The following is a 17,594-nucleotide window of genomic DNA, read 5'->3' as shown; positions in this document are numbered from 1 at the left end:
AGGATGATCTGAGTGAGAGTGTCCCAAGAGCCCTCTGACAAGCAGAGGGCCAGTGTTGCTTATATGCCAGTTCAGTCACTGCGTCAAAGGCGCTTGCGGTTAATCTGCGGTCTGCTGTACGTGCGAGGCTGCTCGTCTGCTGCTGCTGATGTTGTTTGTAGCACATACCCCATGTCCTGGTGGTCTATCTGTGGTCGGTTATAACATCCTGTATAACATCTCCTAGTTCATAACAGTTCTCGGAAGCCCTTTGTCTGCTGGGAAGTTCTGCAACAGTGGGGTTCATGCTCACAGGACTCCCTCACAAAGTTACATCACTAGTCAGTGGTGAGGATGTATAGAACCCAGTTGTCTCCAGCCCTGTTCTTTACAACACAGCACAACACCACAATTCAGCTACAACACAACTCCCTTTATAAGCAGGATTGATCTGTGTATCTTTGTGTCTATTATTTATTTATCCATCAGTCCATTCATCCACCCATCTGTCCATCCATCCATCCATCCATCCACCTACCCATCATTTATTCCTCCATTTCTATCCTATTTCTTTTCTTCAGACTTCAGAGGATAGTACATGAAAATTAATTTTAAAGGTATGTATTTAAAACATATTTTGGTTTCTATAACTAACGTGATATGAAAATACTTCTCGTTGTCTTCTGTAAATGTTCTTTGTGATTTCACAGGCTCATCTCAGAGAAAGAAGGTATAAAGAAAGGCTTTCACAAGTTTTTGACAGAAAATTTTATGATAAAAGAAAATTTCATGCCTTCAGCTTTAAAAATTTATGATTATTTTTATCTCCACTGCAGAACTGCATGCTACTTGGAGGACGGAAGAATACAGATGTTCCCCTGGAAGGATATTTAGTAACACCAATACAAAGAATTTGCAAATACCCTCTCATTTTGAAGGTATTTTATGTGTTTATTTTACTGTAGTATCTTTCTTGTATCTGCATATTTTGCTGCATATTTTGCTTTAATTTTTTTTTCTTTTAAATAATCTGATTTTCTGAAGAAAGAGCAGCTCAGAGTTACTAGGGAAAATAGCTATTTCATCACATATATATGGATTAGGAAACAAATCTTTTAGGAAAGGAGACTTTTAGTGCTCTCTGTATAAAACGTATCCATTTGAGTTTTCTTTAGAGTAAATGCATTAGTTTCAAGATGGATCCCATTAAATATCTTATGACAAGTTTATATTGCATATTATCTACAGGGTTCATTATCTTAAGTAAATCTATTGTTTTATTTTTTGACTTCCCCATTGATGCTAATGAACTTAAAGTGAAAGTTACATAATTTCACAGTTTGGTTTTTGAATCAGTATTATAGGAAATGTTGTGGGTCACATGGGACAATAAATGGTACGATGTAGAATGACCGTGCTAAGCAAGTACTGCCTCTGGACACATTAATGGTCGTAGGCCATTGCCTCATTACAATGACTAAAAGTGTTGTGAAAAACATATTTTTTTTAAAGATTTATTTATTTATTTGACAGAGAGAGATTACAAGTAGGTAAAGAGGCAGGCAGAGAGAGAGAGGAGGAAGCAGGCTCCCTGCTGAGCAGAGAGCCCGATGCGGCACTCGATCGCAGGACCCTGAGATCATGACCTGAGCCGAAGGCAGTGGCTTAACCCACTGAGCCACCCAGGCGCCATATTTTAATGTGCTAATTATGCTTGTACTGTAAGAATATGTGAATAGATTGGAATAGCAATTCTGGAAATGGTGCTTCTTGGAACTACAGCAGCAGTTTGTGTTTGTGGTTGAGCACGGGAGCTCTGAGTTCAGATCCTAAGTATTCTGCTTACTAGCTGTGTGACTGAATACATAATCTAACTTCTTAAAGCCTTGGGTTTTTATTAATGAAACAGAAATAATGATGATGAAATTGTAGCATATGTCTGCAAGGATGTGTATAATGGATGTGTATGTCTGTGTATGTGTGTATATACATATATATACACACATATGGAAAATGTATTACATAAAAATAGTAATTAAACTGTTATGCCAATCATTTAGCACAGTATGTACTCCGTATATGTTAGCTATTATTATTCATATATATTTGATTCTGATTTATCTTAATAGTTTAACTACTTCTTTAAATTTTTAAAAATTTAAAATATTTCAATATGTTATGCACATATTAACTGGTGTTCTTATTGATTTACTTTTTGAGAAACAAATATAAGGAATTTGAACTTAAAATACATTTTTTTTAACTACAACTTCCATGAGTTGCATAATTGGGTTTTTGTGTAAAATTTCTTTGAAAACAATTTCTCCTTATTTAAAAAAACAAGTTAAAATTGCTTGGCTAAGCCACAGAGGGAAGCTAACATGGGGATCTTCAGTTCTGCAGACCTTTAATATGGTCTTCAGTACAGGAAGGTTGGGGCAAACATGACTCCTGTCTTTCTGAGAGTCCTTTCAGACTCTTGACTTGGTGACTCAGATCACATCAGCTATTCCTGGACCTGATTTAGCAATCCCAGGCATCTGTTTGTTTTAAGAGTCAGAAGGGGTAGTGATATTAAGAGAAGGATATCATGCTAAGTAGTTGTTCTAAATAACTTCTGGATGGGGATGACCACCAGAGAGGGTTGGCTGATCTGACCTCTCAACAGATAGAATAATGGCCACATCCTTGCTTAGGAAGAAAATGATCAACTCAGCGCTCCTTCAAGAAGTGGAAAGATGCCATATTTCCCCTTCTTTGGATGATTATCTTCACAAAGAAACTATTTACTTGTGTAGTAGATATGTTGGTGTTGATAATTTTTTTGTTGTTGTACCATTGTGCTGATAATCTCTTTGATTTTGGTTGGTTTTATATATTCAGAGAAAAACATTAGGGGTTACACTTTGTGTTAAACTATTGGTCATATTTGTGGAACTTGAAATTATTGGTGTGGCCAACCAGTACAGGGTTCATAGAAAGTAACTGACAAAAGATTATTACTAGTTATTTTTCTTGCTATTTCACATTGTCTACATTCATGTCTCAACTTCATGGATACCCACTGGGCACAATTCCATAGGACCTCAAATCACAGTCCGCAGACTGACTTGACCACTTCACATAATTTACAAATACTTCTGCACTTTAGAATTTTTAGAGAAGCTAGCATATATCTTTTATGGATTTGTGATCCAACATAAGTTTTTAAATTTTATCTTGGGAGTGATGCAATGTGTATTCTTCTGGCGATAGCTCTGCAGAATGAAGTTTGAACATACTGAATGCAGGGTCAAAGTTTATGGCAGAAGTTTCAACAGTAACAGCCCTCAAGAGAGTATAACAACTGCATAATTTCCCACTGGATATTAAGAATTGAGAAAATTATTTTAAAGACTTGCCCCAGGATTTCTGTAATTGTGTTAGTTACGTGATGATGGCAACTGTAGTAAAGAAACAAATGACTGATTAAAAAGCAATGTGGTCACAACTGTCTACACAGTGGGTGAAGATGTTTAATTTTGTGCTTCTAAACAACAAACAAAACCTTTAAATTTAAAATATTAAAGATCACGCTTGCTCTGATATCCTAAATGGGAAAAAAAAACCATAAAATGCCCCCCAAAATCAAATCAAAACCACAACAAAAAAAATAATCTGTGGCGGGGCTTATGGCAATTCATTCATTGCAGAAAGTGAAACCAGGTTTTTGGTGAAAATAGCATAATTGCTCTGTTAGTGATGGAGTATAATGGAACTTGTAAGTTATTTATTTTGCTAGAGTATAAGACATTATTTAAAAATTTTGCTTTACTTATGGCATGTTTTTGTAGTTTCTCAAAGGTGTATTAGGAAATAAGGCATTGAAATTATTTTTGATATTATGAGACATATTTATATAATGACTTAATGTTCCGCTAAGGCTCTAGGAAGACATACAGAGTTCTATTTCTGTTGGAGCAGAGGTCAATCTTAGAAACAAATTACATGCTGCAGGTGAGATATTTGACAATTCAAAAGGAGAAATCTAATTTAGTTTTTAAAACAAAATAATTTTAAGGCAAAAAAATTAAAGGAGCTGCAAAATGTGTGTCAGGGTAATGTATATTCATTGATTCAACCTTTGTTTTTGATCTGAATTTTAGTGGAGTTTGTGATGTCCCTTCTGAAAGTGACTCTCACAATCTCTGCAGTTCTCATTTCCTGGCCATTCTGAACATGCTATACCAGAAAGCTGAAGATCAAAGGGCGATTTATTTTTTTGTGTGTATAAACAGGAGTTGCTGAAGCAGAGTCCAAGGAAACACAGTGACTACGCAGCGGTAATGGAAGCCCTCCAAGTCGTGAAAGCTGTCTGTTCCAACATAAATGAGGCCAAGAGGCAGATGGAGAAGTTAGAAGTCTTAGAGGAATGGCAGTCTCACATTGAAGGCTGGGAGGTACATTCACTCTACTCAACAATGGAGCTTAAAATAGTTTTGTTATGTCTTGTGCTGCATGTAGAATTGTTGACATTGGATGGAACCATAAATGGTCATTTTAACAGATAATGCCAGAGGGCTATAACCATTTCTGCAAAGTGCTGTCATTATCATTTTTAAATATCTTTAGAGTGGCAAGTTAACTGACTTTACATCAACCTGAAAGCTTTGTCATAGAACCTTCTAATATTGTGTGGGTTATGAGCTTTGGTATTTCAGTATTTGTGCATCTTGATTATCCTGCCCTCCTTTGGTCAGTAAGTACATAGCCTAAAACCTGGAGAGAGTAAGGAAGGGGAGTTATGCCCCATATGTGTTCTATGATACTGTTATTTTCAGATTCTAAATTAGGTGTTTGATGATGATTTTAATTTTAAGGCCACTTAATCTCTTAAATTGCATTTCATTGCAATTATTTCATCATTTCTTTTTTTTTTTTTTTTTCTTTTTTTTTTTAATTTTTATTTTTTATAAACATATATTTTTATCCCCAGGGGTACAGGTCTGTGAATCACCAGGTTTACACACTTCACAGCACTCACCAAAGCACATACCCTCCCCAATGTCCATAATCCCACCCTCTTCTCCAAAACCCCCTCCCCCCAGCAACCCTCAGTTTGTTTTGTGAGATTAAGAGTCACTTATGGTTTGTCTCCCTCCCAATCCCATCTTGTTTCATTTATTCTTCTCCTACCCACTTAAGCCTCCATGTTGCATCACCACTTCCTCATATCAGGGAGATCATATGATAGTTGTCTTTCTCTGCTTGACTTATTTCGCTAAGCATGATTCGCTCTAGTTCCATCCATGTTGTCGCAAATGGCAAGATTTCATTTCTTTTGATGGCTGCATAGTATTCCATTGTGTATATATACCACATCTTCGTGATCCATTCATCTGTTGATGGACATCTAGGTTCTTTCCATAGTTTGGCTATTGTGGACATTGCTGCTATAAACATTCGGGTGCATGTGCCCCTTTGGATCACTACATTTGTATCTTTAGGGTAAATACCCAATAGTGCAATTGCTGGGTCATAGGGCAGTTCTATTTTCAACATTCTGAGGAACCTCCATGCTGTTTTCCAGAGTGGCTGCACCAGCTTGCATTCCCACCAACAATGTAGGAGGGTTCCCCTTTCTCCACATCCTCGCCAGCATCTGTCATTTCCTGACTTGTTGATTTTAGCCATTCTGACTGGTGTGAGGTGATATCTCATTGTGGTTTTGATTTGTATTTCCCTGATGCCGAGTGATATGGAGCACTTTTTCATGTGTCTGTTGGCCATCTGGATGTCTTCTTTGCAGAAATGTCTGTTCATGTCCTCTGCCCATTTCTTGATTGGATTATTTGTTCTTTGGGTGTTGAGTTTGCTAAGTTCTTTATAGATTCTGGACACTAGTCCTTTATCTGATATGTCATTTGCAAATATCTTCTCCCATTCTGTCAGTTGTCTTTTGATTTTGTTAACTGTTTCCTTTGCTGTGCAAAAGCTTTTGATCTTGATGAAATCCCAATAGTTGATTTTTTCCCTTGCTTCCCTTGCCTTTTGCGTTGTTCCTAGGAAGATGTTGCTGCGGCAGAGGTCGAAGAGGTTGCTGCCTGTGTTCTCCTCAAGGATTTTGATGGATTCCTTTCGCACATTGAGGTCCTTCATCCATTTTGAGTCTATTTTTGTGTGTGGTGTAAGGAAATGGTCCAATTTCATTTTTCTACATGTGGCTGTCCAGTTTTCCCAGCACCATTTATTGAAGAGGCTGTCTTTTTTCCATTGGACATTCTTTCCTGCTTTGTCGAAGATGAGTTGACCATAGATTTGAGGGTCTATTTCTGGGCTCTCTATTCTGTTCCATTGATCTATGTGTCTGTTTTTGTGCCAGTACCATGCTGTCTTGATGATGACAGCTTTGTAATAGAGCTTGAAGTCCGGAATTGTGATGCCACCAACGTTGGCTTTCTTTTTCAATATCCCTTTGGCTATTCGAGGTCTTTTCTGGTTCCATATAAATTTTAGCATTATTTGTTCCATTTCTTTGAAAAAGATGGATGGTACTTTGATAGGAACTGCATTAAATGTGTAGATTGCTTTAGGTAGCATAGACATTTTCACAATATTTATTCTTCCAATCCAGGAACATGGAACATTTTTCCATTTCTTTGTGTCTTCCTCAATTTCTTTCATGAGTACTTTATAGTTTTCTGAGTATAGATTCTGTGTCTCTTTGGTTAGGTTTATTCCTAGGTATCTTATGGTTTTGGATGCAATTGTAAATGGGATTGACTCCTTAATATCTCTTTCTTCTGTCTTGCTGTTGGTGTAAAGAAATGCAACTGATTTCTGTGCATTGATTTTATATCCTGACACTTTACTGAATTCCTGTATAAGTTCTAGCAGTTTTGGAGTGGAGTCTTTTGGGTTTTCCACATATAGTATCATATCATCTGCGAAGAGTGATAATTTGACTTCTTCTTTGCCGATTTGGATGCCTTTAATTTCCTTTTGTTGTCTGATTGCTGAGGCTAGGACCTCTAGTACTATGTTGAATAGCAGTGGTGATAATGGACATCCCTGCCGTGTTCCTGACCTTAGCGGAAAAGCTTTCAGTTTTTCTCCATTGAGAATGATATTTGCGGTGGGTTTTTCATAGATGGCTTTGATGATATTGAGGTATGTGCCCTCTATCCCTACACTTTGAAGAGTTTTGATCAGGAAGGGATGCTGTACTTTGTCAAATGCTTTTTCAGCATCTATTGAGAGTATCATATGGTTCTTGTTCTTTCTTTTATTGATGTGTTCTATCACATTGACTGATTTGCGGATGTTGAACCAACCTTGCAGCCCTGGAATAAATCCCACTTGGTCGTGGTGAATAATCTTTTTAATGTACTGTTGAATCCTATTGGCTAGTATTTTGTTGAGTATTTTCGCATCTGTGTTCATCAAGGATATCGGTCTATAGCTCTCTTTTTTGGTGGGATCCTTGTCTGGTTTTGGGATCAAGGTGATGCTGGCCTCATAAAATGAGTTTGGAAGTTTTCCTTCCATTTCTATTTTTTGGAACAGTTTCAGGAGAATAGGAATTAGTTCTTCTTTAAATGTTTGGTAGAATTCCCCCGGGAAGCCGTCTGGCCCTGGGCTTTTGTTTGTTTGGAGATTTTTAATGACTGTTTCAATCTCCTTACTGGTTATGGGTCTGTTCAGGCTTTCTACTTCTTCCTGGTTTAGTTGTGGTAGTTTATATGTTTCTAGGAATGCATCCATTTCTTCCAGATTGTCAAATTTATTGCCGTAGAGTTGCTCATAGTATGTTCTTATAATAGTTTGCATTTCTTTGGTGTTAGTTGTGATCTCTCCTCTTTCATTCATGATTTTATTTATTTGGGTCCTTTCTCTTTTCTTTTTGATAAGTCGGGCCAGGGGTTTATCAATTTTATTAATTCTTTCAAAGAACCAGCTCCTAGTTTTGTTGATTTGTTCTATTGTTTTTTTGGTTTCTATTTCATTGATTTCTGCTCTGATCTTTATGATTTCTCTTCTCCTGCTGGGCTTAGGGTTTCTTTCTTGTTCTTTCTCCAGCTCCTTTAGGTGTAGGGTTAGGTTGTGTACCTGAGACCTTTCTTGTTTCTTGAGAAAGGCTTGTACCGCTATATATTTTCCTCTCAGGACTGCCTTTGTTGTGTCCCACAGATTTTGAACCGTTGTATTTTCATTATCATTTGTTTCCATGATTTTTTTCAATTCTTCTTTAATTTCCCGGTTGACCCATTCATTCTTTAGAAGGATACTGTTTAGTCTCCATGTATTTGGGTTCTTTCCAAACTTCCTTTTGTGGTTGAGTTCTAGCTTTAGAGCATTGTGGTCTGAAAATATGCAGGGAATGATCCCAATCTTTTGATACCGGTTGAGTCCTGATTTAGGACCGAGGATGTGATCTATTCTGGAGAATGTTCCATGTGCACTAGAGAAGAATGTGTATTCTGTTGCTTTGGGATGAAATATTCTGAATATATCTGTGATGTCCATCTGGTCCAGTGTGTCGTTTAAGGCCTTTATTTCCTTGCTGATCTTTTGCTTGGATGACCTGTCCATTTCAGTGAGGGGAGTGTTAAAGTCCCCTACTATTATTGTATTATTGTTGATGTGTTTCTTTGATTTTGTTATTAATTGGTTTATATAGTTGGCTGCTCCCACGTTGGGGGCATAGATATTTAAAATTGTTAAATCTTCTTGTTGGACAGACCCTTTGAGTATGATATAGTGTCCTTCCTCATCTCTTATTATAGTCTTTGGCTTAAAATCTAATTGATCTGATATAAGGATTGCCACTCCTGCTTTCTTCTGATGTCCATTAGCATGGTAAATTCTTTTCCACCCCCTCACTTTAAATCTGGAGGTGTCTTCGGGCTTAAAATGAGTTTCTTGGAGGCAACATATAGATGGGTTTTGTTTTTTTATCCATTCTGATACCCTGTGTCTTTTGACAGGGGCATTTAGCCCATTCACATTCAGGGTAACTATTGAGAGATATGAATTTAGTGCCATTGTATTGCCTGTAAGGTGACTGTTACTGTATATGGTCTCTGTTCCTTTCTGATCTACCACTTGTAGGCTCTCTCTTTGCTTAGAGGACCCCTTTCAATATTTCCTGTAGAGCTGGTTTGGTATTTGCAAATTCTTTCAGTTGTTGTTTGTCCTGGAAGCTTTTAATCTCTCCTTCTATTTTCAATGATAGCCTAGCTGGATATAGTATTCTGGGCTGCATGTTTTTCTCGTTTAGTGCTCTAAAAATATCATGCCAGCTCTTTCTGGCCTGCCAGGTCTCTGTGGATAAGTCAGCTGCCAATCTAATATTTTTACCATTGTATGTTACAGACTTCTTTTCCCGGGCTGCTTTCAGGATTTTCTCTTTGTCACTGAGACTTGTAAATTTTACTATTAGGTGACGGGGTGTGGGCCTATTCTTATTGATTTTGAGGGGCGTTCTCTGAACCTCCTGAATTTTGATGCTCATTCCCTTTGCCATATTGGGGAAATTCTCCCCAATAATTCTCTCCAGTATACCTTCTGCTCCCCTCTCTCTTTCTTCTTCTTCTGGAATCCCAATTATTCTAATGTTGTTTCGTCTTATGGTGTCACTTATCTCTCGAATTCTCCCCTCGTGGTCCAGTAGCTGTTTGTCTCTCTTTTGCTCAGCTTCTTTATTCTCTGTCATTTGGTCTTCTATATCACTAATTCTTTCTTCTGCCTCATTTATCCTAGCAGTTAGAGCCTCCATTTTTGATTGCACCTCATTAATAGCTTTTTTGATTTCAACTTGGTTAGATTTTAGTTCTTTTATTTCTCCAGAAAGGGCTTTTATATCTCTCGAGAGGGTTTCTCTAATATCTTCCATGCCTTTTTCTAGCCCGGCTAGAACCTTGAGAATTGTCATTCTGAACTCTAGATCTGACATATTACCGATGTCTGTATTGATTAGGTCCCTAGCCTTCGGTACTGCCTCTTGTTCTTTTTTTTGTGTTGAATTTTTACGTCTTGTCATTTTGGCCAGATAAGAGTAAATGAAGGGGCAAGTAAAATACTAAAAGGGTGGCAACAACCCCAGGAAAATATGCTTTAACCAAATTAGAAGAGATCCAAAATCGTGAGTGGGGAGAAAGGGGATAAAAAAAGGTTCAAAAAGGAAGAAAGAAAAAAAAAGAACAAAGAAAAGAAAAAAAAAAAAAAGAAAAAAATTTTTTTTAAAAAAGAAAACACCTTTCAGAAAGTGGTTGTTTTTCTGTTTCCAGAATTGCTGTTCTTCTTCTCTTCGATCTGCCGATGGATTTTCAGGTGTTTGCAATCTTTAGATAAGCTATCTAGCTGATCTCCGGCTAGTTGAAGCAGTCTCAGCTTGCTCTAGAATAGTCGGCTATTGGTTACTAATCATGAGTCACTTTCATTCTTGGGATCCTTTCCTGACCAGGCCAATGATCCCAGTGTCTATTTCATCATTTCTAAATGAAGAGACTGTCTATGATGTGATTTTTAAGGTCCATTCAAGATGAAAAGTCTTATGGATTTATGACACATTAAAGAAAGATTTTTTTAAATGATAAAAAAAGCAAACGAAGAGTGATATATGTTTTCATCCATGGTAACTTTGAATCCCTATTATTTCATGGGGTTGGAGCCCTATGTTATTTTAATGCTATATAAAGCATAAACTAAAATTTTGTCTTTAAATTGACTTAATTGAGATGAGATGAGCTTTCAACTGGGATCATTTATTTTTATAAAGTAAAGCAATTAAGACATTTTTTAAAGGTATAGGGAAGATTTAAAATGTTTCCAACCAAATAATGTATCACACAAATTCGATTGGATTGCTTTTTATCTTTAGGACCTTATAATTGACTGATTTGTTTCGTATCTTCAATATGTTGGTTTCCATTTAGATCTAAAATTATATCCATTCAGATTTGCAAAGAAACTTCAAACGTTGACGTCCACGAATTCCCCAGTTTATCCACTCTTCACCATGAAACTTTCAAATCCAGTAGGGATCAAAGCTTTCTCTTTATCTATATTCTTTCATTTCAAGTGTCCAGGGTGACCTCATATTTCAGCATGAATGCTACTTATTTCAGTCAGTTAAAATGGTTGTGTGTTTTACAGTTGATTCACGATGATAATTCCTTTCCTGGGGAGTGGTTGTCCTGCTGGGTTGAGAAAAATGGATTGAAGTTTGCTTTTGTCATTCTGTTGTCACTTGAGCATTGGAAGAAAAACTGAATGTGCTTTACATTGCAGGGTTTTTCATTGATATCTGCCCAGCCTTTTCCCAAAACAAAACCTCACAGATTCTTCTTGGTACTCTAGGGGAATGGAATCTGTCATAATTTTGTTCCTCCTCACTTATATTCTAAAAATAAAATTGCATCTAGTGCAGAATTAAGAGATTCTTTAAAAAGTTGATATTTCTTGCTCTGGGCAAGCCAGTTACTCAAAGGAAGAATGTGTGTGGATCATGTTCCGTTACTATCAGCCCCTAACAGGGGGGCCCTCAATCTCACCAGCTCTCTATGTTTACAATAAACAGTTGAAGTGCAAGAGGAAAATGCAGCACCTGGACAGAGGAAACTGGCTGCAGGAAATCAGATATGACTACAGTTCCAGCAGGCACAGAGGAGATCATATGAGTGTTGGGTCCCAATAAAAGGGCAGCAATGCAGATTCTATTTGAGTAGGATTTGAATATAATTGCATGAGACACAGCCAGGCTACTTTGGGGGGTTTTGGGACATTGAGGGAATGCAGCTTGGAGGAAGGCCCAGCTAACTGGTTGGCAATTTTTGATAAGAACATGATTCCTCATCTCAGTCCACCAGCTTGGAGAGCGGGGGAAAGGTCTTATAATACTCACACCTGGTCTGTTCCTGGAAGCTTTGGAGAAACTGCTGATAGGACTCCAATTTGTCCAGGAGAGAGGGGTAGTCTTAAAGAATAAATGCAGGCCCTGGGAGGGAAGGAGGATAGATACAGAGCTTTCTCTAAATTGCAAACAGAGATTACTGCTCAGCTTGCAGACAGCTTTGTGTATGTTTAAAGTAGCTCTAGTGGGTTTAGGACATGGCCAAGGGCAGATGTCAGGTGGCATGCTGGCCAAGAATTGAGAGTTACTTAAAAAACCTTTGAGGTAAGAAGTCTTGAGCTTATAAGGTTGGGAAAACAACTCCCTGTCTAATTCCTTCCCCAAGCTCCTGCAGACCCTTGAGGACCACCTGAGGGATGACACCCTCGCTCCAGTAACTAAAATTTCTTGAATGGGATCTGAATCTGATACACCATGATTTAGCATTATTTTCACCTTAGGTGGATTATTTATTTCAAGTAAGTCACTTCATTATCCAGTCTTATCTTCCCATTAATCAAATAAAGGCTTTTTAGAGTGAAATATATCAGGTATCTTGCCTGTCTAATATTCTGTGCTATAAATTATCGTTACATTCCTTTATGTTGAATTTAGGTAAACAAGTGATTGAAATCTATGGTCCCAAATTAGATGACATAGAGCTGAAGCCTGATTTTCAAGCAGACTTCATCTTTTGTCCAGACTCTAACCCTTACCTTGGGGATGATGTATCAGACCTCTCCCACATACTATGTGGGTTATTACAGGAGCCAAACGAAATAAGTGGAGGTGCCTTGAATAATGTCAAATGCTATGCAAATGAGTAATTTTTTTATTATTTATTTTTTATAAACATATATTTTTATCCCCAGGGGTACAGGTCTGTGAATCACCAGGTTTACACACTTCACAGCACTCACCAAATCACATACCCTCCCCAATGTCCATAATCCCACCCCCTCCTCCCAAACCCCCTCCCCCCAGCAACCCTCAGTTTGTTTTGTGAGATTAAGAGCCACAAATGAGTAATATTTTAAAGCTCTGGTTCAATGGTAGGATTTTACCCTTGAGAAATTCCTATTTGTCTAATACATGCTCCTGCCTACTGAAGGTGTTATATTACTTCAGTTAAGGTTAGATAGTTCCAAGTCACAGAAACTAAAAGAAAAATTAATTTAAAAAGATATGGGGCAGCTCACAGAATCAGTAGAAAAGCTACACTCTCAAGGGTGTCTAGGCAGCCAATGCTCATAAGTAGGTTCATCAGTGCCCTGACTAAAATGAATAGACTCTAATAATTTTTTCTATCATTCTATTACATCACTCAGGATTCAAGATCAAAATCTAAGATTCCTGTAGTCTTGCCTAGGGGAAGACAGAGGTCCTTATTGGCCAGTCAGCCACTTTCCTTTTGGGGAAAGACTGATCTTCCATTGTATGCAATCTTGGTGAGCCCTTAACAGTTTGCTGAGGTATTATAATCCCCATTACACAGATTTAAAAAATGAGGGCCATAAAATTTCCCTCAAGTGCTTACAGCTAATGGATGGCAGAGTTTAAACCTATATTCCTTGTCACCATGTAATATTGTATCTACTCAGAAAAAAATTAAGCTAATTCTTTAGATTAATTTGATTGCTTGCCATTTAGAAGTAAATTGAATATAGAAATTAGGTTTTGTCATCATTTACATAGTGACTGCCATTACAGAAGATCTGTAGTTTAATTGCTCATATTTGAAGTTTTGCCTTTTATTAGTATAATTTATCATATCTCATTTTTATGTCTTATCCAACATTCAGAGCATTGCATAGGATATTCTACCAAAGGTAATTGTAGGGCAATGATCAGTGTGCTTGGAAAGGAAGTTCGTTAGTTGTTTAATCAGAGTCACTGGTTCATTTCATAGAACAGGACCAGTTGCTGTCTTGGTCTGCTTTTTGGCTGATTGATAGCATTGTAATGGTAACTTTAATCTTTGGAATCATAATGAACTCTATCAACAAGGGAGTATCAAAAAGCATTATATTACTTGGTAATTCAGCTTTATATCCGTGATAGCCCTGTTTGGAATAGATCTCTCAAATCTGAAAACAATCATATTAAAAGATAAGAGGGAGAATTATTAATATATGAAGGTGCTGGAAAAAATAAGATCAAAATAGTCACTGCATTTTACGAAATAGAAACAGAATAGAAATTTGACACCTCTTGGCTTTCTACATGGAGAAATATAATGGCACAAAACCATTTTAACATCCATTTCCTGCTTTACATATGATTAAGTTTGTGTCTGACAGTATATTGACTTCAAGTCATGTTCTCTTACTTTATGAGTGTGAGTCTAACAGAGGTTGTGATCAGAATTTTTTTTCTTTTCTACAAAGTGATTTGGTAGATACAAATTTGTCTATTGCCTTGAGACAGAATTGATTTATAGATGGCCCTTGTTACTTAAGGATAGGTCGTTTGGGAAGAAGGCCATTGAAAGTTAATCTGTGAAGAAAGGGAGCAGAATTTTCTAAGTGGGAGGGGGCGAAGCTTGATTGGGACTTCATTTCAATAAAATGAACATTTATGTTATTAGTTTTATCTAATATATGACAGAATGTAGGTTAAAACATCAGTTAATAAATTGAATCTCAAAAAGAGTGAACCAAATGCTGAATCTTGCTGGGCGGCATACATTTTATGACATTACATGATAAAATGATGTGATATTATTCATTTCATGTTTAACTTTTCTAGTAGTTTTAAAAGATTTTTTGAGAGAATATTCAAATGCTTCATTCATTTTCTTGAGACACTTCTTTGATATTGAAACCATTCTCTTATGCGACGCCCACCCAGTTGTCATTCTTGTCAATTTTCTTCCACAGTGAGTGGGTCTAACTCTTGTTAGATCTTCATCTGTCTGTGCTTTGTATATGATTGGGGGAAGTTTCAGAGCCTCCTGTCATCCTTCTTCTTTGCCAAGATTATGCCTTTTCTCTGCAGTCTGCGTTTTTCTGGTATTGACATTCAACATTTAGTTGACAAGATGAATGAGGTAGACTCTGGTATTAAGCAGGGAGCGCTGACAGTGGGGTCAGATAGTGACTAGTTTCCTATTATAGTGATTTTTTGCCTCTTCATAGCTGCAAAGAATCAGTAATGAACCCTTACATAACATATTGAGAACTTAATATAAAAAGATTTAACCTTTCAAATAATCCAGACGTGGTTTAGCAATATTATTTTCATTGCATCTTTTTCAGAGGTGGGGCTTTGTTCTACTGTTGCAGTGTTTAATAAATCATTTCATAAATCATATTTGAAGACACACTGGAAATTAGAAAAGGAGCCATAAAATAAATGCACACACTCCTGACTGTCTTTTCTGAGTGTTGTCATTTTCTGAAAGCATACTTTGGCACCTAACTAGTGTCCAGCTATGGAAATTCATCATATTCCAAATTAAATTAAATTAAATTAAATTAAATACAGTAAGTTCTGTAATGGCACTTTGAATTTACTAGTCTTTCATGTATGCTGACTATATATAATTCACACCTGATTATACCTCAAATTGTAGAATCAAAATTTATTCAGCTTCTTAGCAAATTAGATTCTGAATTGTCACCATTTTCTGGCTGGATCTTGACCACGAGACACCCACAGTGAGAAGGGGAGCCATTGGTGAGGAGTGTTGCCAACATGGATTGCCTCTGGGTCCTGGATTTAGTGACTGAAATCATGGTTTGCTCCATCCATTTCAGACTGATCTTTTCACCCTATGAGAAGGTGATACTGAAATGGTGTACTTTGTAAGTGACAAAGAAAATCCCTAAAGCATGATTGAAATCTGAAACCATGACATGAAATGAACTATATAGTTAATGATAAACAAATAATCATACACACACAGCTATCTCTAATAGTGTTAATTCATGCCAGCTCTCATTTTGTTGATACTCTGCTACTACAGTGATCATGCTGCATTTAATTCTATGCTTTAATATGTATTTCTTCCACTAGTATCAGGAACAGGGGTCATGTCCCAAGACTTTGCACCTGCTGGGACCAAAGTGAAGGAGGCGGGATAACATAGGTTTCCACAGACTGGACTAGAAAGAGAAGCTTTTGGAAGGAGAGGCACTGGATGAGTGAGTAGATTCCCACCTATGGTGCAGTTATTAGTGGATGGTTACTTCTCCTCTTGAACTGCCACTCAGCCTACCTTTCCTGATTTAATAAAAGTGGTCAGGATTAGAACCATCCATGGAACTTCCTTGCTGGGTCTTTTCTGTATTTAGTTCTATATATATATATAATTCATCACAGGTGTGATTTCACATGATCAATATTGCTTCTTAAAGGGAATTGCATGTTAAAAAGGATAAATCATCTAGATGAAAAAAGTCCATTATTTTGGTTATTTATTTATTAAGGGAATGTTGAGACAGCATAACTCTGAATCATATGGGTAAACACATTATTTAAAAATACTTGTTTTGGGGCACCTGGGTGGCTCAGTGGGTTAAAGCCTCTGTCTTCAGCTCAGGTCATGGTCTCAGGGTCCTGGGATCCAGCCCCACATGGGGTTCTGCTCAGCAGGGAGCTTGCTTCCCCTCTCTCTCTCTGCTTGCCTCTCTGCCAGATTGTGATCTCTCTCTGTGTGTCAAATAAATAAGTAAAATCTTTTTTAAAAATCTGTATTTAATTGTGTATATATATCACATCTTCTTTATCCACAATGGAATACTATGCAGCCATCAAAAGAAATGAAATCTTGCCATTTGCGACAACATGGATGGAACTAGAGCATATCATGCTTAGCGAAATAAGTCAAGCAGAGAAAGGCAACTATCATATGATCTCCCTGATATGAGGAAGTGGTGATGCAACATGGGGGCTTAAGTGGGTAGGAGAAGAATCAATGAAACAAGATGGGATTGGGAGGGAGACAAACAATAAGTGACTCTTAATCTCACAAAACAAATTGAGGGTTGCTGAGGGAGGGGTGTTGGGAGAAGGGGGGTGGGGTTCTGGACATTGGGGAGGGTATGTGCTTCGGTAAGTGCTGTGAAGTGTGTAAACCTGATAATACATAGACCTGTACTCCTGGGGATAAAAATATATGTTTATAAAAAATTAAAAAAAAATTTTAAAAATCTGTATTTAATATGTACATATACATATTACATTATGGGTAATAGCTTTAGAATAGTTCAAAATAAATGATTTATACAAGCCCTCTTACTTTTTAAAAATAATTCTTTTATACCTTGCCTCTCAAATGTTGGTTTATGACTCTATGATATATCAGTGTACTTTTAAAATAGCTTATTTTCATGGACAATATTTTTTTCACAAACACATGAAATTCCATCTTTGTAAAAGTATTTCTATAGGTTTGTTTGTTTGTTTTCCCATAGTGAAATAATCTGCTGCTTTCAACATCTACTTGGTGACCCATGAAAAACTGTACAAAACTGATCTAACCAAACATCTTTCCCTTTCTTTTATCTTCCTTGCACCTGTCCTCCCTCCATCTTTCTTTCTTTCCTTCCTTCCTTCCTCCCTTCCTCCTTTACTCCCTCCCTCCAGTTTCCCTCCCTCCCATCTCCCTCTGTCCGTCCCTCTTGCTTCCTAAAAGTTTACAAACAGAGAAACCAACCTGCTAGAGATTTATACCAGGAAAAAATGTTTAACAAATTGTTTGACATGTTATAAAATGTTAAAATCCTGACTTCAGTATTCA

At 37.1% G+C, this 17,594-nt stretch overlaps 1 protein-coding gene across 1 annotated transcript in view; it reads left to right on the top strand.

The window, feature by feature from the left end:
• The window catches only part of LOC309857125 (phosphatidylinositol 3,4,5-trisphosphate-dependent Rac exchanger 2 protein-like), a 159,138-nt gene that overhangs the window by 125,274 nt on the left and 16,270 nt on the right, over positions 1-17,594 (top strand). Inside the window, exons 4-5 of the mRNA XM_082749985.1 lie at positions 816-917; positions 4,257-4,418. Coding sequence (XP_082606111.1) covers positions 816-917; positions 4,257-4,418 — 264 coding nt within the window. The remainder of the gene's footprint in view (positions 1-815; positions 918-4,256; positions 4,419-17,594) is intronic.

The sequence above is a fragment of the Mustela nivalis genome, assembly GCF_964662115.1.
Source record: "Mustela nivalis genome assembly, contig: HAP1_SCAFFOLD_405, whole genome shotgun sequence".
Classification (NCBI taxonomy): domain Eukaryota; kingdom Metazoa; phylum Chordata; class Mammalia; order Carnivora; family Mustelidae; genus Mustela; species Mustela nivalis.
This window is presented reverse-complemented; position numbering and strand designations above follow the sequence as displayed.